The sequence below is a fragment of the Galeopterus variegatus genome, unplaced genomic scaffold (genome assembly GCF_000696425.1).
Source record: "Galeopterus variegatus unplaced genomic scaffold, G_variegatus-3.0.2 Scaffold1368, whole genome shotgun sequence".
NCBI lineage: Eukaryota > Metazoa > Chordata > Mammalia > Dermoptera > Cynocephalidae > Galeopterus > Galeopterus variegatus.
Window position 1 is genome coordinate 248,575 of NW_007727479.1, and position 25,680 is coordinate 274,254.

At 42.9% G+C, this 25,680-nt stretch overlaps 1 protein-coding gene across 1 annotated transcript in view; it reads left to right on the plus strand.

The window, feature by feature from the left end:
• Positions 1-25,419, plus strand: part of PLXNC1 (plexin C1) — a gene marked incomplete at its 5' end in the record, with an annotated part of 144,234 nt that extends 118,815 nt beyond the window's left edge. The window contains 9 exons of the mRNA XM_008576575.1: positions 1,949-2,052; positions 12,433-12,487; positions 14,913-14,944; positions 15,041-15,148; positions 16,339-16,502; positions 18,436-18,583; positions 21,468-21,608; positions 21,708-21,782; positions 22,935-25,419. Coding sequence (XP_008574797.1) covers positions 1,949-2,052; positions 12,433-12,487; positions 14,913-14,944; positions 15,041-15,148; positions 16,339-16,502; positions 18,436-18,583; positions 21,468-21,608; positions 21,708-21,782; positions 22,935-23,039 — 932 coding nt within the window. The remainder of the gene's footprint in view (positions 1-1,948; positions 2,053-12,432; positions 12,488-14,912; positions 14,945-15,040; positions 15,149-16,338; positions 16,503-18,435; positions 18,584-21,467; positions 21,609-21,707; positions 21,783-22,934) is intronic.
• Positions 25,420-25,680: the final 261 nt, after the last annotated feature.

Genomic DNA, 25,680 nt, shown 5'->3' on the forward strand with positions numbered 1-25,680 from the left:
TGCATCAAGAACTACAAAAAGGTGTAAACCCTGTGCCCTCTGCGTGTGTTGCATTTCACATTGGCATTTGATTTGTTTGTTGTGATACTGAGCGTGTCATTAGTGGGTGGCTCAGACTCTGGGTGTGAACTCCAGCATGCTAGAAAGGTCATCCTCCTCTCTGCTGATCACACCCTGCATTAAGTATATGCTCCATCCTCCCCCCACATGAAGCAGCATCTGCTGTGAATTCATTTTCGGGCTCTATTGGTACACTGCAAAGGAGAGCATATGCGTGAGCAAGCAAACAGGGCTCCACTTCACTCACATGTTCATCCACATTTTAAAGTTGAGCTCCGTGCAGCCCTCCCAGGAGACTGTCGTGGGATTTTATAGCAGATAATGGGACAGGAAAGAAGAGTAAAATTGCAGGAGTGACAGCGTAACGAGGTTCATCTCCCCTCCATGTTTAGTTGTAGGTCTAGACTAAGCAGGCAATTAAAATCCTCCCACTTGGCCTCCAAGTCAAACCTCTTGCTGAAAGGCCATTGAGAAAAGCCTCCAGGCAGGGTCTGGGAAATTTGAGTGAGACCATGCAAAGGTGTAGCTGCAAGTGACCTGGCTTCAAAGAAGGCAGGGCGGCTAAAGCTCCTCTCCTCCGCCTCTCTTCTGTTTCTTTCCATTGGATGGACTGCTGGGCGGCTTGAACACCACTTTAGCTCATTTGGGTCAGAGGGGCAGCCCCAGCCAGGAAACCAAGACCTGACCCTGGACCATCAACTTCCTTGCCCTGAGTATACACCTCACAAATATGTGGCTCTGGCTATGAAGGATGTGGGCACACCTAGCCCGACAGCCTCAGTCCTGCCACCGATGAGTCTGCAGTAGCATCCTCACGCTTTTTCTAGTTTGTGCCAATCAGGTGTCCCTCGCATCCTAAAGTGGGAAGGCAGGGAGAACAAGCAGGTGGCATCACGCTGTAGCCTAGTGGTCAGTGGGACACAGCCTGTTAGCCGTGTCAGGCTTCTGCGTGCTTGCTGATCTCCCAAACTACCTCCAAGGCAGGCCTCAGGAAACTAAGGCAGAGGCTTTGAAACCAGCCATAAATTATGTTGAAATCCAACACCAGAAGCAGCTGTACTCAGAGCTCTTACAGCAGAGGCTTACAAACTCACATGCCCAAACGGGCAGAAAGTATATAAATAAGGGGTGTCGTACCTAGGACAATAGGAAATGGTGGGGCCTGACTTAATTGGGAAAAGACCCACCATCTAAGAGGGGCAGTGCCATTTAGCTTCAGCCAATGGTTGCCATGTGTGCTGCAGGGTCTGTGTTACCAGATCATTCCGTTTTTTCAAAGGAGAAATCAGAAGTCCAAAGTTTTATGTGCAATCTTCTGATCTTTAAGTGTTGGTGCTGAGTTGACTTTAAAATAATGTCATAAAACATTGTGCTGGTTCAAAAAAACACACATTTGTGGACCACCTTCTGACCCTAGAGCACAGGTTGGCAGCCTCTAGGCCAGAGGTTGCTGGTACACTAGCACACCGGTGCCTCTCCCGCAGGCACCTACAGAAGACAGTTCACAGTGCACCTCTGTTTGTGAATGCATGCACACACGCGTGTGAGCATACAGATTTGCTTCCTGAATTTTCTGAAGAGCTTAGTCCCTCGGAGGATGCATTATTTTGTCTTCAGTGGCTTCACTTCCGGGCTTAGCCTCAGAGTAAAAGCTTCAGGAAAAAGCTGCCTTAAACGTCAGAGCCGTAAACACAAAACAAAAACAAAAACGAAACTCAGTCTACCAGTCTGACTGAAATATCTCCATATCTTCACATGAAGATTTACCACTTTATTCAAGTTTTATATATTTATAAGTAATATTTGTGAGAGTAACAGAGTGGCATATGAAATTTCTCATTGTCATTTTAAAAGAGGAAAAAATGTCCCCCCCCCCTTTTTTTTTCAGAGCTTCAGGTGGGCACACGACAAAAAGAACTTCTGGATATTGACAGTTCCTCTGTGATTCTTGAGGATGGAATAACCAAGCTAAATACCATTGGCCACTATGAGGTAAGAACAAGACTTGGTCCCAATGTCTCCTTCCTCATTCCCAATCCTGGTTGGATTAGATGATCTCCAGAAACACGTAAATTCTTTTTAAAAATCTAGGACTTCCACCGATTTCCTGGAATAATTTGCAGATTGCTTGTTTCTGGGGCTGAGGTTTTCTTTAGTTGCTTGTTCAGAAGAGCCATGAATTACTGTGTCTCATGGTATATTTCTCACGCGTCCCCTCTGGAAAAGCTTCCCTTTTCGTGTCTCCTGACCACTCTCCATCCTGAAGTTTAGGCCGGAAGCTTCACCTTTATGAGCTTCTCTGGGCTGGTGAAGTACGTTCCTCAGCAAAGCCACAGGAGAGTTATCATTCAGCTCCCGGTGGGTGCCAAGTTCTTTGATGCTGCACAAAGCCTGCAAAAGTCCTAGGTCTCACCTTGCTCCTCTGCTCCTGTGTTCACAATAGATCTCAGAATCTTTTGTGTAGGGTCCTTGTTTCTGAAGAAGTTTTGAATTTCCTGTTTGCAATATTTGGTGATGCCTTCTTTGGCCTCGTGACCCCCATGCTGGGAGAAGGCAGGGGTCGGTGAGGGGCACCCGTGACTTCTCAGAGATCTGAGTGCTGGAGAAGCCCGCATATAACAAGAGAGAGGAGGCAGGGAAGGTTCCCGAACACAGTGGACACTGGGACTCATTCTGCAGCCCTGGGGAGGGATGGTGGAGGAAGGGGGAGACAAGGACTGAGGCCACACCTGGCTGTGTGATTGTGCTGCAGCAGAGAACTTAGCCAGGCTGGGACAGGGCGCCAGCAGGGAAGGAGAACATGCATGTTCTTCAACAGAACGACTTTTAGACTGGCCAAGACTTGAGAGGAGCAGGCTGCAGTGAGGGCCACAACAGCCGTGTGCAGGGAGCACGTGCTCTGTGCCAGGGGCTGTCCCCAGCATTCCCCTTCACTCGGGCTCTTCCTATCCTACAGCAGTCCTATGGGGTAGGCACTGTTATTAGCCCTGCTTTGTAGATGGGTACGCTGAGGCTCAGGGAGTTTAGTAAGAGCCAGTCAGTGGTGGGGTCAGATTTGGATCCAGATAGTTGACTATAGGGTCTGTGTCCTCTCAGAGCCTTTGCTCGTGAGAAGTGAGTGGAGGGAGAAGTAGGGGAGGGAAGTGAGAAGTGAGGGGAGAAGTGTGGGGAGGGAGGCGAGAAGGGGGCTGATCATGCAGGGCCCGGTCAGCTTTTTCCAGAGTGTGAATTTTATCCAAGAACAGTGGGAAGCCATTGGAGGGTCTTAAGCAGGGGAGATTTGTTTTCAGGAAATGATTGTGGCTGTGCATGGGGCCTGGGTAGAAGGGGTGCAAACCTGGAGAGAGGGACCCATTAGAAGCTGCTGAGGAATTTCAGGTGGGGAGCGACGCTGTCCAGAAATAACGCAGTGGCTCTGGAGATGGAGACAGCAAATGGATTCGGGGGTGCTCAGGAAGCAGATGCTACAAGCTGTGCAATGGGAGAGATGGTGGGGCGAGGGAGGGGTCAGGGTGGCACTCGGCGATGGCTGAGAAGATGCATAGATGTAGGTGCTTGTCCAGAGCTGGAGAGGACAGGAGGAGGAGCACCTTCCCAGGACACTGGGAGAGGAGGCGTCTCCTGTCTTTCATGGCTATAAGATCCCAGAGAGACAGGTCCATACCAGGAAGGACTTTGGACTCTGCCAGGTCCTCCCCTTACCCAGGAAGAAGCTGAGGCTTTTCCTCAAGCAGAGTTTTCTGGACAACAGCCAGGAACAGAGAATACTTCATCTTTGGGCTCTTCAGCTGAATGGGTCTCAGACCCAGTCTGGCTGACACCTGAGTGGGTGCTGTCCCCCACAGCCTTGCTGGAGGGGACCCAGCAGAGACAGCCACAGATAGCAACTCGCTCTCATGCTAACTCTCCTACAGCTCAGACTTCCCGACCTTGGAATCATCTTGCCAAGAGCAGTCGTTCCTAGCTTTTGGAGTTTGTAAAAATCCCAAAGAGCTTTCTAAAAGCATCTATTCCTGGGCTCAGAAATACAGGGCATTCGTGGGCCACACTTGGAGAAACACTGCTCCCGAGGGAATGTAATGGATGGAAGAGGTGAGAGTCAGAGGTGCTGCCAAGCTAAGTGGACGTGCTTAGAGGAAGGCTTATCACAGCATCACTTGAAGTTCAGGTTCAGATACCCGCAGGCCATCTCCTTCTCTCATTATGTCTGGGCAACAAACTTGTCTCAGCAAGTTGTCAGCATCCTTCAGCAACCACGTGGCATGGGGTGGGCCCCAAAGGAAGGGGGCATGGCCACTCACTGCCATTGACAGGGAAAGGTAGGACAAGTCACTCCAGAGGGGGAAAGGGAGAACCTCCATAGCTGTCTGCTTGGCAAGGGGAAGGCCTGTCAGAAGAGATAGAACATCACTCTCCACTGGAGACATCGGCCATGCTAGACACCTATCTGCTTAGGGATGATAATGAAATTAATCCGGGCTGTAGTCACTTCCCGTCCAAATGATTTATTGGCCTCATACCCCGGCATTGCTTCGTGGTGGTAATAAATGACAAGACTAGGACACGAGGGCTTAAAGGATTCTCCTTATGTTTAAAAAGCTAAGCCTTAAGACAAATAAATGCAGGGAGCTTGAAGGGAACTGGGAAGGTCATTGGGCCAGTGCTGTCTATGCCTGGACCATTTCAAAAGCCCTGTTTTTTGAAGACTGCTCAGAGAAAAGCATCCTCCACCACCCTCAGCAGCCTAAATCTATACTTGATTTAGTAGCGCCTCCACAGATTCAAAATTTGGAGTAATCTGACAGGGCTGGGCTGAAGTTTGCTTTTTCCCTTTCATTAAAGAAAAATTTTCTCCTCAAGCACTTGCATTTCCCTCCAAAGAGACAAGATGCTAATTATCACTCTTATTCATTTACTAAAGCGCCTTAGTTTGAGTCACTGTATGTACTTGAAAGCAAGAAACTATATTTCATTTAAAAACAGGGTCTAATTCAGAATTTTCAGTGATTCAGACTCACCTCCCTCCAATTAGGCCAAATTAGTTAGGTTTTAAAGATAATCTTTAGTGACGGCCAGTTCCTCCTACTATCTAAACAAAGTCCCTGCTGCTGGCGTGTGAGCCCATTTAGGGCAAACTGAGTGTAGCTGGTCTCCTCTGAATGATTTACTCTCTGTATATTTGAAGATCAGGTTTCTAGAGGGGATCTGAGGGCATAGCAAAACTATAGCATCTCATGGACCAGATGCAACCCCCAGAACCCCAGATTGCTGGCAATGCCCTGTCACCTAGTGGATGGCATTCTTGCCAACTCCCAGTGTCATGGCAATCGCTTTCTGTAAGATGACACTGTTCACATGCATTCGCTCGATTAACGTTCACAACCCTGTGAGGCAGGTGCTGTTATTACTCCCATTTTCCATCAGAAGAACAGAGGAGGACAAATTCTACTCCAGTCTCATTCTGTCCTGTGCAGACAATGGGTTAAACGAACCAATGTCTTTACCAACCCATTAAGCCAGAGAAGTCTTTCTCCCCTAAATCAAACCCTTCCCAGTGCTTGCTTAGCATTTACTACAAAGGGGATGGAGATTGTGTTCTGGAGCCGATTAATCAAATGTGCATGTGTCTGGGGGGTGGGGACAACCTTGCTCATGGGAGTATGGCAGGATGTTTTCTCTGGGGTCCAGGCTTTTTTCCTGTCACCTGTGACCTTTCCCTGGACTATGTTATCACACCCACACCCTTGTGTGAAGTGGCCTCGAGTGTGCAGGACAGGCACACTGGGCAGGAAATTTGCTCTGCAGACTGCAACTCTCATTTTGAGCTATGAGGTTCTGAGAGGCAGAAAAGACGTTTAACCACTATGTTGTTGAAGAATGTTCCTCATAACAGATGTGTGCTAATGCAGAAGTGGTCACTGCTAACACCAAATTTGTCACCAAAAGATATTTACAGCTCATAGGAATGCCCCAAAGGGTCTGTTGGTTAAGGTCAGCAGCCCTTCTGGTCAGGTGTGTCATCTGTGATACTAAAACAAAGGGATTGGACTGTCTGTAAAGGTTCCTTGCAGCATGACCATCTTTACTTACTCATTTAGTTGACAAATATAGGTAGAGCTTCTTGAGTACCACACACTGTTCTGAGGGCTTTCACCAACTGCAACTCCTTTGGTCCTCTTTGCTGCCCTGTGAGGTGGACACTATCTTTATTCTCACTCTGAGGCCCAAGCTGGCTAAGAAATTCGGCCAAGGTCACAAGCTCCTCACGCTGACTCCTCAAGGCTGGAAGCAGATGAAAAAGGAATCTCTGTAGAGACCGAGGCTCTGCTCAGAGCCAGGATTTCGGCCCATGCTCCTAACCTCCGAAGCAGCCTGGCTGGAGAGCTGGGCCCGATTTACAAGAAATCCTTGGAGTTACGATCTCTGATGTTACATCCGAAAGGGTAACTTCTCTTAAAATCTGTGAGTTTATCAAAACGCTTCCCTATTTCTAATCCTACTTTAACATCCTTTATCGCCAGCAGTCCTTGAAGAAGATGACAGTTACCTTCCTTAGAAGGGAGGCCTCTCTCAGGCACACCACCAACCCAACCGGAGCAGCTGGAGCACTTAGGTTCCCCATTTCACACACACTCTTCGAGGCCTCGCTCCCGCAGGAGGAAGGATGACCTCAGGGTTATCTCTAATAGTCCTCAGAGGGAGTTTGCTAGTGGCCCCAGAGTTAATTTCAAGTAAACAAGCAAGAAGCAGAAGCCCTATGGGCATTTTCTCTAGTTTCAAGAATCCTTTAAGCCCCTTCCTTCAGTGTCAGGAACCTCGGGTGTGATTTGATGTGCCTATTGAGAATATTGTGACAGCCCGAGTGTCAGGAACCTCGGATGTGATTTGATGTGCCTATTGAGAATATTGTGACAGCCCCTTCCAAATGCTCTGGTGAGCCCTGAGACCCCTTCGCTGAAGGACTGAGCAAGGTTATCCCTCTGGCCCTGAGAAGAAAGATTCCTTTTTCAGTGTCAGGAACCTCGGGTGTGATTTGATGTGCCTATTGAGAATATTGTGACAGCCCCTTCCAAATGCTCTGGTGAGCCCTGAGTCCCCTTCGCTGAAGGACTGAGCAAGGTTATCCCTCTGGCCCTGAGAAGAAAGATTCCTTTTTCATCCATTTCCAGCCTTGGCCGTCAGTGAGAAGAGCTGAGGGGAGGACAGTATTGACAGAGGGCAGGCAATATAATACTGTTTTAGCAGAAAACGCAGTTTCAGGAATGAGAGATACCAGTAAAGGTTTCCATGCAGCGATTTGTGTTGATTATTGTGTTTTCATATTTTTTCTTTATATAAGGAAAAAGTGTCACAATATTCAGACTATACTCATAATATTCTATCAAATTTGTTGCTAAAATTCCAGCATTTCTCTTAGGCTCAATAATATGATATTGCCAATAGTTGACCATTTTTACCTACAAAAATGGCAACTTCATAAGGTTAAATATAAATCCAACCTTATGTTTCTAGAAAATCTATTTTTATGGAATTATCTCCAAATTATGCCGTAAAAATGGTATCTTACCATAAAGAAATCTCACCTGAACTTGCAAATGGTTTGGAGAATGTGTAGCTCTTGTTTATTTTAGGTGACTTTAAGTTGTGGACATGGGTCTGTTTCTCCCTGTGTGGTCACAACTCGTAATTCTGATGACAGAAAAGTCCACAGACATCTCTGCCACATTCCAACATGGGCTGGCCACCACTGGAGGGGTATCGCCTTGTTGTCACATCCCGGAACACTGCGAGACTGGAAGGAATTTAATTTGAAGTTGCTCTGTGTACCAGTTCTGCTCTGGGCTGGAGAAGCATTCCTGCCACAGATCCATCTAGTGACATTAATCTTTCTTTGATTTAATTTGCTTTTCATCCCTAAAGTAGGGGCCCAGAGGACACTCCCTGCCTCACAGGAGTGCGGGACGATTAATGAGTCACTCCTAGGAAAGCATTTGGAGCTCCTCAGATGGAACAAACAGCATTATATTTTTAACACTGTGGATTCCACGGCACTTTTCAAAAAGGCATTTCTGTCCTTCACTCCGCAGCAGCTGACTTGTGGGAAGTAGAAAACAGAAGCCTTTTCTCCCCACAAACATCTGTAAATAAACTATTTTTCTGTCTTTATAACAGTGTTAAAGTGTCACATGGGGGGAAATGTTTCAGCCCTCGAGCAGCTGTGAAAAGTTAGAAATACGCTCACACACATACATGCTCTCACACACACACAACTCATCCACTAATAAAATGCTTTTACACTTGCTCTCAGGAGATAATTTCAGAGTAAAATTTCCTCGGTACGAGCTGCGTCAACGCTATCTTAATGCCTGAGCACAGTGCCAGCAGTGAGTCCTTGCCAGCTCTCGCAAAGACATTTGAACTTTTGGCAGCACGCCCTATCGGAAGGCCCATCCATGGTGTTTGTGATTATAGAGAAGGGTGCTCGCTTTTGGCAAAACAAAGCGTCTGACAGTAGCGAAGTATTGGCTCAACACTCAACGGGATCCATTTGGGATTCATTCTTTGACAATTACCCAGAATGAATCACCAGCTTCTTTTTATAAAAAGATATTTATTGGCTTAGAAACAGAGCATATCCAGCTCTTCATGGGGAGGAATTTTGTAACTACGTTCAAACACTCTCATAAACTCAGCATCTGAGTATTGCTAAGGGGGTGCCTGCACAGAGCGTCTACTTTAATTGCATCAAAAATGGAGGATATTGAAAAATCGGCCAGAAAACAATGAATAGCTCAAGGGAGAAAGGAGAGGATGTTTGGTAATAACAGCAAACTCCTAGAGTTCAATAAGAGTTAAGAATCCTTGCTGGAGACACTTTGCAGAGGCCTGCTGGCCCCAGCCAGCATCTGCACAGACCCTACTAACCCCGACAAGATGTCATGAACACCAGCAGTTGGAGGCCTCCGACCTAAACATAGTGGCTGGCTGGACACAGCTGGCTGGACAGCTATGTTGGGGGGTCTTGCTCTGTGTTCCTCCCTCTGTGGGTGCAACTTGAAGGAGATTAGGTTTTAATTCTTCGGCGCTTCCTAGGCAGGCTTGTACTTTCTGATAACCAACATGCGGCAGGCCAGAAGAGAAATTCTAGGTTTCTACATTTTTCCAGATTGGGGAAGGCCAGGTCCAAATTAACATTAGAATTCAGAACAGATTTTGTGCTTTACAGTGGAGGGAAAAATCACTTAGCTGATAATGTTCAGAAATGACAGGGTTTGTCCTCCAGCCACAATCCCAGAATGAATGTGGAGATCGTGTGTGCCTGGCCTGCCTTCTCTTCACCACCTCTAATCTGGTGGACCAGCCCCTCCAAGAGAATAGTTTATTCCTCCCAAGGAGCCAGGCCTGCCCTCTGCATTTTAGCATCCCTCTCCCTCTGCCTGAGGGACACTGCACCTGGTTATTCCCCAGGGCCATCAAGGTGTGGGACAGGGGCACTACAGGGCCATTTGGCATGGGCTCCAGGCCCCAAAAGGCCTAGGTGAGAACTCTTGACTTTAACTCCACAAGAGGCTGTACATAGGCATTTTGTTAGTGCGCTAGTGTTTATTTGTCAAATGTATACATTTAAAATCTGTGTTGACTTTTTAACAGCTCTGTTGAGATATAATTCATATACCATAAAGCTCACCTGTTTAAAGTATACAATTCAGTGGTTTTAGGTACATTTACAGAGTTGCACAACCATCATCACAATCTAATTTTAGAACCTTTTCATTATCCCTGAAAGAAATCTTGTACTCATTAGCAGTCACTCCATATTTCCCCCACCCCTACTTTAGACAACTAGTAATCTACATAGTCTATATAAATTTGCCTATTCTGGACATTTCACATAAATGGGATTGTACAATATGTAATTTTTTACGACGAGACTCTTTCACTTAGCATAAAGTTTTTGAAGTTCACCCATGCTGTAGCATATATCAATAATTCTTCCCTTTACAGTGTAGCAATTTTTTGTAGTATATTCATACAATGGATTAATACACAGTAGTAAAAAAGGATGAACTACTGGTAATTGCAACAACGAGGATAAACATCACAGACCTTATTTGACCCCAAGAAGCTAGACGCAAGAATACGCACTGTATGGTTCCATTCATATGACGTTCAAGAACAGGAAAAACTGTACCAGAAGTGGGAAAGGGAGAGGGGAGGGGAGGTTAGTGAGAAATTGATAAAGGGCCACAAAGAATGATTATGTTGTGTAATGACAAATGTAGTAACAACAACAACAACAACAACAAAAGAATACTAAGGGCAGAAAGGTACAAAACAAAAAAGGTATTTTAAAAAAAAACAGGCAAAACTTATAATGGTGATAAAAGTCAGAAAAGTGATTACCTCAGGATGAAGGTGGGTGGTTATTGACTGGGAGGAATAATAGGGGCACTTCTCAGGACCTTGAAATATTTTATATCTTGATCGAGGTGGTCGTTACATATGTATGTACTTAATGTGAACATTGAGCTGTATACATAGTATTAGTAAAAGCTAAGCACTCTCCCGTATGCTATACTTAGATTTTAAAGCTTTTATTAAAAAGTATTTGTAGTTTTTATGATTTTACCAGTTTTTAAAAAATATTATATATACACAGTGAAGAGTATAAATTGTAAGTGTACTGCTGGATGAATCATCACCAAGTGAGCACATCCTGTAATTACTGCCCAGGTCAAGAAATAGAAGCCTGGCTGTTCCTAATCACTCCCCCCACTCTCTTTTTCAAATACCTAACATGATTGTTTTGACTGGTGTTTTTTTAGCTTTATGTAAATGGAATCATACATAAAGCTATGTATGCTTTCTTCTGTGTCGGGCTTCTTTTGCTCACATCATGATGGTAAGTTTCACCCGTGTGGTATGTAGCAATAGTTTGCTCATTTTCATTGTTTTATAATATTCTGTTGTATGGATATACCCAAATTACTTATTCATTTGAATGTTGATGGGTATTTGGGTTGTTTCCAGATTGGGGTAATTACAAATAGTTTGCCATCAGTACTTATTTTTGTTGGGTATAGGCCTAGATGTGAAATTGCTCTAGGGTAGATAACCCGCTTTATATACCACAGTTTTTGAAAACAAGCATTTCTTCATTTCTTGACATAGTAGTGTCTTCGTTTGGACTGCTATAATAGATTACCATCAACTGGGTGGCTTAAAAAACAAACGTTTATTTCTCACAGTTCTGGAGGCTGAAAGTCCAAGATCATGGCAAAGTACCAGCATATCCAGTGTCTGGTGAAGGCTCTCTTCCTGGTTTGCAAAGGGCTGTCTTCTCGTTGTATCCTCACATGGTGGAGAGCTCAGAGTGCGAGCAAGTTCTGCTGTCCCTTCTTCTAAGGGCACTGATCCCATCCTGGGGGCTCCACCCTCATAACCTAATCACCTCCCAAAGGCCTTGCTTCCTAATACCATCACCTTGGGGGTTAGGATATCAACATATGAATTTGGAGGGAATACAAACATTCAGACCATAACAAGTAGGGACCTCAAAAAATGAAATTAGGGGCCGGCCCGGTGGCGCACTGCTACAGTGCACCGCTTGGGAGCACGGCAGCACTCCCGCCGAGGGTTCGGATCCCACATACAGACCGGCCGCTCACTGGCTGAGCGAGGTGCAGGCGCAACACCGAGGGTTGCGATCCCGTTGCCGGTCCCGGTCCGGTGCGGGAGCGACACTGAGGGTTGCGATCCGTTGCCAGTCACGAAAAAAGACAAAAAGGAAAAAAAAAAATGAAATTAGCCCAGACCTCTCTTGACCTCTGGGGAGTGTCCTCTGTTGAGGCTGGGGGGTGTCCTAACACTGATTAATCTTCTCCTCTTCCAGGGCTGGCCCATCTCCTCTTCCAGGGCTGGCCCATCTCCCATCAATTAGCCCAGACCTCTCTTGACCTCTGGGGAGTGTCCTCTGTTGAGGCTGGGGGGTGTCCTAACACTGCTTAATCTTCTCCTCTTCCAGGGCTGGCCCATCTCCTCTTCCAGGGCTGGCCCATCTCCTCTTCCAGGGCTGGCCCATCTCCCATCTGTCCCACAGGGTCCTGCCTCCACCTCCTGGGTACTTGCTGCATCTCATTGCAGGTCTGCCTCCTTCACAGGACTATGCAGGCCCCTGGAGGGCAGAGCCAGTGTCCTGCTCACCATTATAGCCCCAGCCTCCAACACAGTGCCCAGAACACAGCAGTTCTTGATAAATATTTGATTTAATAAGTGAGAGAATGTAAGATCCATCCAGCCATCTAATTCCTGGGTGAAGTTGAGAAATGCATCAAATTTTGAAACTCATATATTTTTTATCTTTGCTTTCAGATATCAAATGGATCCACTATAAAAGTCTTTAAGAAGATAGCAAATTTTACTTCAGGTAACCAATATTGTCTTGTTAACCTTTTGTTCTCACCTAGCTTTATAAAGTATTGCTTTTTGCCTCTCTCAGATGTATTGTCACAAAGATGAGATTGAGTTGTGGCTGTGTAATTCTCTGAAATCTGGGAAAAGCCCTTTCAATCTGTTTCTAGTCCTAAGAATAGGAGCCCCACAAGAAGAAGGAAAGGAAACTGTAAAGGGTGGTTGGCCCAGATTGCCCAGTACTGAGGAAGTTGCTGCCTCTTAGTGCTAAACTCAGGGCAGAATCTCAGCCGTCAAAGCTTTTTTCTAACTCCTCAGTAGGATGGGGGGTAACAGAGGAGATCCCCTGGCAAACAGAGGAAAGCGTACAGATAACCACATGCCCCCACAAGTGCTGAACAAACAAGATAATGCACTTAGAAAGTCCAAGTCCCCTTGTGATAGCATTTGCAAAATTCCTAGAAAATGGAGAGAGACAAACTAAAGAGGGAGCTTTTGTGGGAAAGTCAATTTTAGGCCAGTCCCTAAAGTCATTTTCTACCTCTCTGATAGCCTCGGGGCAGGAAAACACTGTGACAGTACCTTGAAAAAAATCCCTAGGTCCTGTTCCAGGTTTGTCTCCAGAGAAATAATACTCCAGCCAAGACAATCAGTTCTCAGTCCTCAGGAAGGTTCTGGGCCTCTCACCAACAGGCTTCTTCTTGTACACAGCCCGAGACAGGGCTTCGTGATTACTGGATTCAGTAGTGGAAGGAACCTGGTAGGTCCCAGCACCTGATCAATGCAAACAGGAGATGCAGGGTTCCTGATTATATACACAGGATAATTTGATAGGTCGTAGGACACCCCCTTGGGGACCCCCCCCCCATCTTCCATCACTACATCAGGCTACCGTGAAGCCATCTTGCAGAAGGTGGCTATCATTCTGACATAAGAGGGATGGTTTCCTTGTGTTGTAATAAGCTGAAGAACTGTGTGTTTTAGGCTTCAAAAATTAGGCCTTTAAGAGAGCCTGTTATCTGGGAATTGTTTGGATCTCTTCGTGGGACCTCCAGTGAGTCAACGCCTCTGCTTCCTCCCTGTTCAGTCCAGCTGAGAGTCATCATTTTCATTATTATCCTGCTAACACTCCAAACCCCCTGTCCCTCTGTCCTATCATCAGCCGCTCTGTCAAAATCTTGGTCCTGGATGGACCCAACTGTTAGGCATTCCTGAACTACAGCCAGGCTACCACAGGGGAAAGGCATACAACAGCACAGTTGGGGTCACTATAAATTCATGGTGGCCAACTTGACTAGGGCCCTCTACACAGCATACTCCCACTGGGTTTCTCCAGGCGGCAACTCAACTCTGTGTTCTCCATCATGTCTGCCTTCTCCATTCAAAGCTCTGACCCACACAGCTCTCTTGAATATCAGATGACTTCACCCTGCACTTCTCAGAGAAAACAGAAATCAGAACTCCCTCAACATCCAACACCAAGGCTACCCACCTACCTGCATCTGCTCATGTCCTCCTCCTTACTTGCCTGACATGGTGGCTGTCCTTCTTGCCATCCAAGGCCATTCTCTCACCTGTGCTTCAGACCCCACAATCCTTTCCCACCTTCTGAGCATTGTTACACCACCAATAACCTCTTCTCTCACCTGCACTTTCTTTCCCTCCCCACCTACTTCATTTTTTTCCATTAGTATTTCAAGATGTTCTAGCTTTTCGCATTTCAAAACAGAAAACACCAAGTGCCCTAAACCCTCTTTTCCCTCTACTTACCACTCCCTTAACCCTTTACAGCCACATTTCTTCCAAACATTTCCTCACTCTGTGCCACTCTCCACTTGGTCCTTGAGCTCCACTCTTTGCCCTTCTTTCAGATTCCAGAAGGGGTTATGCTCTCTCCCAAATCTGCCTCGCTAACTCTGTCTATTCGTTTAGGTTCAGCTCTAACACCCCTTCCTCAAAGAAACCTCCCAGACTAAGTGGAACTTTGTTAGATGCTTTCTTAGCATATAATTCTCCTTGGTATTTCTTACCACAATTGTAATTAAATAATTAATTGTGTAAGTGGTAGTTTGATGTCTCTTAATGGCTAGAATGTAAATTCCATTAAGGTGAGAACTAGGTCTCTTATTCAGTGCCATATGCCAGGTAGCCCCTGGCACCTAGGAGTTGCTATAGGTATGTTTGGTAAGTGACCACTCAGCCTCTGCTTTGACCCTTCCAGGGACAGGGAAGCTGCTTCCCACTCCAATCCTTATCCCATCCCATCTTCACACTGTTCTTGAGAGCAGCAGGGGGTGAAATGTAGCTATGAAGAGCTCAGGTAAAAGAGCTCAAGTAACCTCTTCTCGGTTTATGGCACGAGTGGGGCTTTTTTTGCAAGAAGGCCAATTAGCCCGTGGTTGTTTTTTTAATGGACTGTTTTCTCTCTCTCCTGCGTTCAGATGTGGAATATTCGGACGACCACTGCCATTTGGTGAGTCCAGCTCTCTTGTGCTCACTGCTGAATTGCATGCCTTCTGTAGCATGAATGGTCTCCTTGGGTAACGCTTCTACTCTGTCTTCCCTTCAGATTTTACCAGATTCGGAAGCATTCCAAGATGTGCAAGGAAAGAGACATCGAGGGAAGCACAAGTTCAAAGTAAAAGAAATGTATTTGACAAAGCTGCTGTCGACCAAGGTACACTTACTGTTCTGGGAGCACTTTTATGGCTACCTTGGGGGTGTATGATGTGTTTGACTTAATTTCCACTGAAGTGTGAAAATGTTACAAATCCCATGTGCCTTCTAGCAAAGCAAAATGAAAGTTTAAATTGTAAACACTTCCTACCCCCTTCTTTTTTTTTTTATAAACTGCAAAGATAACAGCACTTTACAAATTTCTGCTGTAGCATCTTCAATCAGGGATTTAATATTGTTCCCAGTGCCTTCACCCACCATTTCACCATTGTTATTTTTTAGGTTGACAGCATAATTATTCCTTTTTGTTTACTTGTTATTATAGATGAGCAATAAAACTCCCTTTTTGAATTGAAAATAAAATGAAGGGGGGTGGGGGGCAGCCAGTGACTGTAAACCTGGTAAGTCTGATTTCTTCATTTTAAAATTAAGAATTCTGCTCACATACAAAAGTGTCAGATGTGAAAGCCAGTAGAATACCAAATCAGGACCAAATTTTACTTTATCTGGCTCTTAGTGGGATTAATAGAAGTCTGTGGTGGTTTTTTTTTTTCTTTTTAAATGACTAGCAATATAAATGCTATTATCTAAACCTGGCCTTAGTAATTTGATGGGCATGCTTCAGATTATAGCAAAGAATCTGCTTAGAGTTTAGGAGATTTGTTTAGTAGGCAGAGGACAGTCTGAGCCTCTTAATTTTTTCAGCTGTCCCACAGAGCTCAGCCTATTTAGTTTTGTAAAATGCTCAAATGCTTTGGAAAGTACACGATAAAACCCTATGATGGAAATATATGCAACAGGAAAAATTCTGGGAACAGAGCAGCATCACTTGAGTTTTTCCAGGCTGAATATAACTATTAAAAGCCAAACATCCATGGCTTTTTGGTTATATATACAGCCCTACAACTGACATTTCAACTGCTAGAGACTGCTAAGATATCCTCCCTGTTGACTGAACAATGTTGTTATCAGCAAGAAGCTTACGAACCAAATCTAAACCTGGGCATGGATTTTCAGGCCTATTTTCCCATGCTGTGAGTGTTGGCCTCATTTGACAATTTTACATTTTTCTCTTCAGCTTGTAATTTTTCTCTGTTTTGCACATCATTTTCTCCAAACTTGGATTTGGTTTTCTGTTTTCAAAACCACTACCAAATTTTTTAATCTCCTAAATCTGATGTTCTCTTTCAGGTGGCAATTCACTCTGTGCTTGAAAAACTTTTTAGAAGCATTTGGAGTTTACCCAACAGCAAAGCCCCATTTGCTATAAAATACTTTTTTGACTTTTTGGATGCCCAGGCTGAAAACAAAAAAATCACAGATCCTGATGTCGTACATATTTGGAAAACAAACAGGTGGGAATGTAGGTGATTATTGGCTGTTTTCAAGAATCTGGAACAGAATATTAACTAAAAGGAGAGCATAGATAGTTACAGAAGGATTCATTTATTCCTATATCAGAAGCTTTGGGCTTGATAAGCTATCATGTCAAAGTAGTTTCTTGCTCTGTTATTATTTTAAAACAATAAATGAAACTGTTACTATGCCAGGAACCCTATTTTTAAGATAATAAACAAACTCTATTATCTTTAGTGCATGAAAAAGACTTTTTCTAAAATGTTAAAACAAGTTCAGGTTGGCTAGCAAAGGAGGAGAAATTAAGATTTTGTGGTTTTATCATTACCATTTTTCCTTTAGAGAAGACTGTTTTATTTGTCCCTAAAATAATCAATTACTTTGCAATATCCAGGCTTTTCTACTCTGATTCTGTATAGAAATTTCTGCTTTTATTTTATCAAATGCCGTACTCAGGTGGCAAAGATGAGAATTGGCCAAAGGTTTGTGTCTTGTTTTGTATTTTAACATTTTGCCTTAAGCAGAGGCATGGCATCCACATTTATTCTAAATGTCTCCTCAGTAAAGAAACATAGCTCATTACCTCTATTTGAAATACTTTGTGCATGTGCTGAATAAGACTCAGAGTTATGATGGAGTAGAACTTCTCAGTGCAAGCTCAAGCCCTTCCAAGCCCTGGGGTCAGCCAAACCATTTAAAATAAGTATTAAAAGCTAGGGTTCCAGAGCTCTAGGTCTGCTCTTCTCCCAATTAATCTAGGTCTATCCCAACTCTCTGGCTCACTCCTTTTCTGTGTCCTAGCCTCTTACCCCAGGTCCCACCACTCCTACACCAAACTTGGGTGCTGCAGTCACCATTTCACCATGAAGATTGTGGCATTTGAGCAGTGGCAGCAGCCAGGACAGTCGAGCTTTTGAGAGACCCAGCAGCATATGGTAGGGGTATTGAGCTAGGCTGGAGTTGAAAGAGATAATGAAAGGACTGTCATGTTTATTTGGGGATTTACTATGTGCCAAGCACTGTTAGGTGCTGGAGATACAGTAATAAACAAAACAAACAAAAATCCGTGTCCTCACAGAACTTGCATTCTGATAGGTGGAAATAGACAGTAGATAAAATATGTAAATTGTAGTATATTAGAAGGTGATGAGTACAGTGGAGAAGGTGGGAAGGGAGGATAGAGTGTCTGGACAAGGTGGTCAGAGAAGGCCTCACAGAGATGATGACATTTGAGCCAAGTCTGGAGAGAGGAGAGGGCATGAACCATGAGACGGGGGCAGAGAGGTTCCGTGAGACAGGCAAGAGCAGAAGTCATGAGGCCCGAGCTTGTCTGGCGCACGTGGAGAAGAGCAAGGAGACCAGTGGAGCTGGAGTGAGTCGGTTGAAGAGCAGTCGGAAAGAAGGGCAGAGGCCAGTCCTGCAGGGGTGTCATCCAGACGGGGATGGAGAGCCCACAGAGGGTTTGAGCAGAGGAGACACATATCTGATTCTGTGTTAGCAGATCACTGGTGGTTGTGTGAAAATACCTGTCAGGAGCTGGGGAATAATAATCCAGGTGGGAGATGGCAGGGACTGAGACTGGGGTGTCACACTTAGAGGGGTGAGGAGAGGTCAGGTGCTGGAGATCTGAGTGAGAGGCTCTCACTGGTAACCATCATCTTGGTTGTTCAAGAATTATCTGGAGACGATTCTTGTCTTGTCCATGGCCACTTTCAAACGTATCCTCCCCTAGCCTTCCTTTCAGTAGCTCTGTCAGTTTAACCCTTTCTTGTTCTCTGAGTGATGCTGCCATCTGTTGCTTGGTATGTTTGGCTAAGCAGACTTGTGTACTTCAACAAGGACAAAAACACTCATTTACAAACTGTGAGCAACAGACCATCAGCCTCATGTGAACGGCCCTTTTTGAAAAGAGATTATTCTGTCTTGGAACAGCCTTCCTCTTCGCTTCTGGGTAAACATCCTGAAGAACCCTCAGTTTGTCTTTGATATTAAGAAGACGCCACACATAGACGGCTGTTTGTCAGTGATTGCCCAGGCATTCATGGACGCATTTTCTCTCACAGAGCAGCAACTAGGGAAGGTAAGGCCCAGCTTTAGTATTTCTTGTATGTACTCCTATGAGTCTGAAGCACTCTTTCTTGTAAACATTCAAATAATAAACAATTGGTGGAAAGCACACCAGCTAAAAATAAATTGTCAATGATGGTCATTATAAATTTACTTTTCTTTAAAATCTGTCTCCTTTATTTTTATTTTTAATCTAATTTTTTAAAAAATGAAATAATTAGGGCCAGGCCGGTGGCGCACTCAGTAAGTAGAGTGCGGCGCTTGGGAGCACGGCGGCGCTCCCGCCGAGGGTTCGGATCCCATGTAGAGACCGGTCAGCTCACTGGTAGAGCGCAGTGCGGGCGCGACACAGAGGGTTGCGATCCCATTACCGGTCACGAAAAGAGACAAAAAGGAAAAAAAAAAATGAAATAATTAGCCCTATTATACAATTCTGCCTGTGAAAAACTTTGCCACAAGGTGTACATTTTTTTGGTTTCCTAGAAAAACATTCTACAGGTGATAATAAACTATTAAACCAAAGTATGAAACTACTGAAATTTGCCTAAATTAATCCCATCTGAATAGACATAAAAAGTCTATTTGAATAAAAAAATTGCTTATGGGGAAGAAAATCCTGCCTGAGATTTCTAATGATAACAGTTTGTCAGCTGATAATCAAAGCATGAATATTGTTTTCCTATGGTTTTCTTTGCTGATCGAAAGCAAAGGAAAATAAAAATAAGGAGCAAACTTTGAAAGAGTTGTTTTAGTCTTATTCAAGCACTCCAAAACATATATATTAAACTGAGCAATATCTGTACCTAATGGACTTCAGAAAACCTTTCAACACTGAGAAGTGTCTCTTTGGTGGAAGGATTTTAAGAGTACCTGGAATGTACAGTGATTGATATTTCCAGGTGCCTCAGACTCCTAGTCATAATCTAAACTCATCAGTCACCCCTGTTCCTGCAATACAAACCCATTTTTACTTTTGTCTTCCATAGCATTATCTAGTCTCTCAAGGTAGAGTCCTCAGCATTATCTTTGACTCCTTCTTCCTCCCTTCTTCCAAACTCTATCCCCAATCAATTGGTTACCAACCACTTCTATCTCTAAGTTAATGTCTCTGTCCCTTCCTTCTCATTCTTCTGCCTTATCCCATCCCCTCCCCACTGGGATAATAATTCCTCCTAACCAGTGTCCTTGCCCCTGCTGTACACCCATCCCTAAACTTTTCCTTTTCCTTTTCTCAGGTTATCATTCTAAAACATAAATCTGATCTTGTCAGTCTACCACTTAAAAATTGCAAATACCTACAATTACCTTCTAGCTAAAATCTTCACAGTGCCATATGGCCCCTCCTGCCAGGCTTTAGGTCTCTTTTCTGGCCTCCTCATTTTCTTGCGTACTCTACATACCCTCTATGCTTCAGCTTCTACTTTTCCCAAACACACCATGAACTTGTTTTCACATCTCTTTGCTCATATCTTTCCTGTCTCACAATCCCTCTGTCTAGTAAAATTCTACTCATTCATTCATTTACAAACATTTCATTCATTCAACAAACATGATTTCCTAATGTGTACTGGAAGTTGTAGGAGACTTAGATCAGTCTAAACCTACCTACTTTGTGAACTTTTCTCTGATGTATTTTGTACAGCACTTCATTTGACTTAAGTTCATCTCAGCACACAGCACACTGGAAGATACTTAAATGGTTATTTATAGTAAAAATAGCTGTTTATGGATTACTTACCATGTTCTTGGTATATTTCATATAATCCTCACAAGTATCACACAAGGTAGTTATTATTACCCTCATTTTATAGATGAGGAAGTTGACATTCTGAGAGGTTGCAAGTCTTGCCTAAGACCACGCAAAGTAGCAGAATTATGATCTCTGGTTTGTCCAATTCTATAGTCCTTTCTTTACTCTACACCCTGCTACTAATTACTTGTATCATAGTAAGCAATGTGTAAATTTGTCTTTCCAACTAGATTGTAAGCTTCTTAAGGACAGGTACTAGTTCTTCTTCGTCTTTGTACAGTCAATGTCTGCCCACAGTGCCTTGCTAAATAAATGTTTGTTGAATGAATGATATATGATTAATGGGTTCCACTTAAACTTGAAAAGTGAGAAAATCTCAATATCTCAGTCGAGGCATTCTTCAGAATGATTCATCAAGCCACTGATTTAGCCTCATAGACACTTTAAAATGTATTAGGACATTAGCCCTATCATTAACTCAGCTATCTAACCCAAGTAGAATTTTTAAAAATTTTGTGAAAAATAATGACTTTGAAAAATAAAATCTTCACATATTTAACTACATTAAAACATTCAAACTGCCATGGAACCTTTGCAAAATCAGACATCAGAGTCACCAGTAGAACTGACCAGATGCTTCCTTGAGGAAACTGGAAGATCTTTATAATCTAATGAAATAACAGGGACAAGCTGGAAAATCTGCCACTGACAATTACTTACCAGTTTCACGGTTATATAAAGGACTCAATCAGACCTACAATCAAGTCTTTTATAAATGCCAGAATTCACTGGTGGGTGAGGATGAGAGCAAATGTTTTAATTCAGGCTTTTTACAACCATTAGTAATGAACTATGATTGAAATAAGTTCCATTGTTACAGTAACTCAAAATCATGCAAAAATAATAATTTTAGTTCTTTTATGAGAGGAAGGCAGAATATATTAGCATTTAATCTGCCTGAAAATAACAGTGACTCACCAGAACTATCTAGATGGCAGTCAGTCATTCAGCCAACAACGTTTAAGACCTACTGCATGAAGCCTCGTTAGCAGGAGGTAGTACTGGTGGTGGAGGTTCAGCTATATTGGTACTGTTATAAATTCCCCATGGTTTTTTTACACTTTTGGTGGTGGTTGCTTTTTTTCAGGAAGCACCAACTAATAAACTTCTCTATGCCAAGGATATCCCAACCTACAAAGAGGAAGTAAAATCTTATTACAAAGCTATCAGGGATTTGCCTCCATTGTCGTCTTCAGAAATGGAAGAATTCTTAACTCAGGAATCTAAGGTATCATTAGAAAACAAAAATAAGCTTATGTTTGGTTACTTCTTTGTATTTTTTTAAAAAGTCATTTCACAATCTCGCAACAGCCTTTCTTTCTTTTAGAAACATGAAAACGAATTTAATGAAGAAGTGGCCTTGACGGAAATCTACAAATACATCGTAAAATATTTTGATGAGGTAAGATTTTAAATAACATTGCTTTTAACCTGTGAATCAGTCACAAGGATTCGGTTATAGCATTCTATAGGTCTTGGGACAGCTCCGGCATCCCAAATGGCCGGAAAGGGAGGCCAGGAAGCCTGTCTGAGATGGGGGATCCTGGCACCAAGCCAGACCCTGCACATGGCTGCCCCCTTACAATTTTATCGTGCTGCCCACCTTTGGACCAGCTTGAATTTACATTTGAGTTTATGGGGCCTACAGCCACACTGAGTTAACTTTGATGAGTAAGTAATGGCCGTATTAAATGGGGCCAGCTTATGCTTGATTGTAATCTGCTAAAATGAAAGCTAAGCTTGTTAAATTGCCTAGATTCTGTATTCGATAGTTATAAGAAATTATGACATTTCTAACTTAAGCAACTATTTCAATAAACCATTCTCCTTTATGATTAACTCTCCTTAATCTGGATTTTTTTCTTTGGGAATTCACACAGACACATTCATAAAATGCATTGTTTCCAAATATATGTTAATTCCCCCTTCCCTGATTCCCCCCCACTCAGTCATGCTGGGACAGGCTATCCATGTCAATGGTGAGAATAGCTCACTAATTCCATTTGCTACTTGAAGATCAAGTGAAGCGCTAAGGTAGGGTAGAGGCAATGAGTTCCTTAAACATGAAAGCATCCCTCTTTCCAGGGGTCAGGGGTGAGAAGGGAAGCACTGGGGAGGGGAGGGGAGGGAAGAGGAGGGACTACACTGCCCAAGATGGGAGGGGAGGGGAGGGAAGTATTTCTCTCTGACCAGGATGCCCCTGCCTGCTGCATTTGAATAGAAATACTTGCCTGCATGTTGGCTGCCTAGAAATGCTTGCTGTGCTTGGAATGGCTGTGACGTAATGCATAAAGCAGGGCCTTGGAAGTCTGGCCCCATATTTGTAAGCAAATAATTGGTGTATCTTGCGAGCTTCTATTTTAAGTCAAAGTGTTGTTGATCCTGTGATAATGACTTAGCAAAACAACTTGCAAAGTGAGTATGTAAATGATCAAAGAAAATGTTGGTGTCTGTTTCATACAGATTTTACCACTCATAGCATCAGGAATGCAAAAAAAAAGAATTGTAATGCTAAAACCACAATATCTAAAATAACTGTTCTAATTGTCAACAGATCCTAAATAAACTAGAAAGAGAACGAGGTCTGGAAGAAGCTCAGAAACAACTCTTGCATGTAAAAGTCTTATTTGATGAAAAGAAGAAATGCAAGTGGATGTAAGCGCTCTGGGGCCTGGCTTAATCTGGCAAAGTTCTTCAGATGACTTGGGAGCAAAATAGCTGCTTGAGCTACTCTGTGTCGTTTATTTTTTAAGTTTGCACATAGGTTCCACTTTGAGCACTGTCTTTAAGACACCAAGGCACATGCACAGCTTTTAGAAAGCATACCAACCATTGTGCCTGTGTGTATAATGTGGGAACCCTTTTGTAAATAGAGTTGAAGTGGTTGTTGCAAACAGCCTCCTTGTTTACAGAGAATACAGGGCCAGTAAACAAGTGTCAGTATTGTTAACTACAGTCTCCACTTAAGCACAATGATATAAGTGGTTTTGTTTGAAAACTACAGTTATGTAGCACTTGTGACTACACTGCACTTCTGCAGAAAAGGGATACTGCCAATGCTTAAAACAAAATGTGAAATGAGTCATTTGGAAACAAGGTGGGGGTGTTAGGGCAACCTCGAGGATTTGCAGCATTGAAACTTTCCCCAGTAGTTCTTGGAAAAGCTGACCGCAGAATTTGGTAGTGTGTACACTTAGCATTTGTGAGTGTGTGGTGTGTGTGTTTAAACCAAAAACTAACAGTGTTGCAACATTGTTGAAAGGGCTCGTGTTTTTCAGTGGTCACCAACTGCACTCCATCAAACTCACCTCCATTTCACCAAGGAGCTCTAAAGCAAGGAGAGTGAGCTTTATTTAAATACAACAGCATTTTACCCAGACACTCTGTCCCATGTGTGTCCCATTTTTTCATTTACTTTTTCATACTAAATGTATTTGATAGTTGGACATGTTGGGTATTGTAAAAAAAAAAAAAAATTAGTTTATTTCTGCTTAAAAACCTTTGATCAGAACTATCTGTGCAAGCATTAACCTTCACTTCTATACTAATGTCTCCTTGCTTTAGATTTCTGGTGAACCCTGTGGTTATAAATACTTGTGTGTGATTTGAAAAAAAAAGATACATTTTACATTTCATCAAATTGCTGTTCACACCGGAGTATCATATATAAATATATATATCTGAGGCCCAAGGCCTGAAAAATATTAGTATACAACTTGGTATCTTAGTCTTACTATGTACTTTCTGAAGGTATTTCTCACAGGAGAAAGAATTTAAAATACCCATTTTATTCATGCCTTTCTTTTTAATGAATTCCCTATCCAGTTATACTGTAGTCTTTTTATTGCTGATTTTTTATTCCTGAATTTTTGCTGCTCATGACCAATTTCAATACCACTGTGTTTTCCTTCTATTAAACCAGAAGAAGTAAGAAGCGAAATTGGCAACTCTCAAGCTTTTCTTGTGGCAGGCACCTGTCCTTGGTGCTCCAAATCCCCAATCTAGGAAAAAAAATTTTGCAAGTAGCAAATAGAACATTGATCATACATTTTTAAAATCATTTACCAACACTGAATGGAACATCAGGATTTAAATGTGAATTTGTCTTAGATAAACCCAATTCTTTTTTGCTCTTTAATATCTGGTAAAGAGTGAGAGAGGTGACACCTCAACAAACTCATCAGAGAAAATAAGCAGTTACAGCCCTGATAGGCACCTTCCCAATCCTGTCACTTTTGACCATTGTCTGTCCAATGGACACACCTCAAAAGTACTACCAAATAGGTTACTTATAAGAATAAAGGTGAGAGTCCGGTCCCCATGTAAGGCTGCTAAAGTCTTCAAAGAGGTGAAAGAGTTCATAAAAGAACAGTAGGAGAGTTGAGAGCCAAGGGTAGGAGAGTTGCCCAAAAGATTTCCCCTTCTTTAGGGTACAGAAAACTCAAAGGATCAGCTACAGCTTTATCTAAGTATTTACTAAATGCTACATGAGGGTGTCCCTGTCCAGCTCTCTGGCACATGAGTCCTATGTGAAGAGTTACCTCTTCTTCCAGGGACTGTGCTATTGGGAACTTTGGGCAAGTCACTTACCTCTTTGTGCCTCGATTTCTGTATAATATTTCTAACCTACCTCACTGAGGTGGTGTGAAGATTCACTAATGTATGTAGCGTGTTTGTCAATCCTCCAGTGAAAAGCACTATCTAGATCACATTTTGGATCACGTTAGCCAAATGCAGTAAATGGCCAAATTAGATGTGTGCTGAAGACAATCAGTCACTGGGTCTAACAGCAACCAGAGAAACAAATGGCAAACAATTTCTATTTTCAAGTTTCTTTGCATATTTTTTTTGGTGCAAAACTATTCATTTATATACTTTTTTTTCTAACACTAGTGTCTACAGCAGCATTTAAAAATTAATTCTGTTACCTTTTTCGTATTAGGATTAAAAGTCTATTTCTTATTGTATACCTGATTGAAGCTGTTCTTGGAGATGAATGTTTTAAATGTCTATATCCAAAAATAAACATTTTGATGTAACTGTGGACTGTTTTTGTATTTTTTTTCCAACTTTCTATTTATAATAGATTTGTTTCTTCTAAGTGGCTCCAAGGATATTAATTTTTTTTTAAAGAACGAGGTGTCACTGTATACTGTATGTGAATAAGCAGCTACATTATATAGTTACAGAAACCTAGTTTCTTGCTAAATGATGCTAAGTGCTGCTCAATTACTTCCCTGGCCTCCACTATAAACTTGGACTTTTGACTGTGAAGTCCTAGATAATAAACATTCCACTTA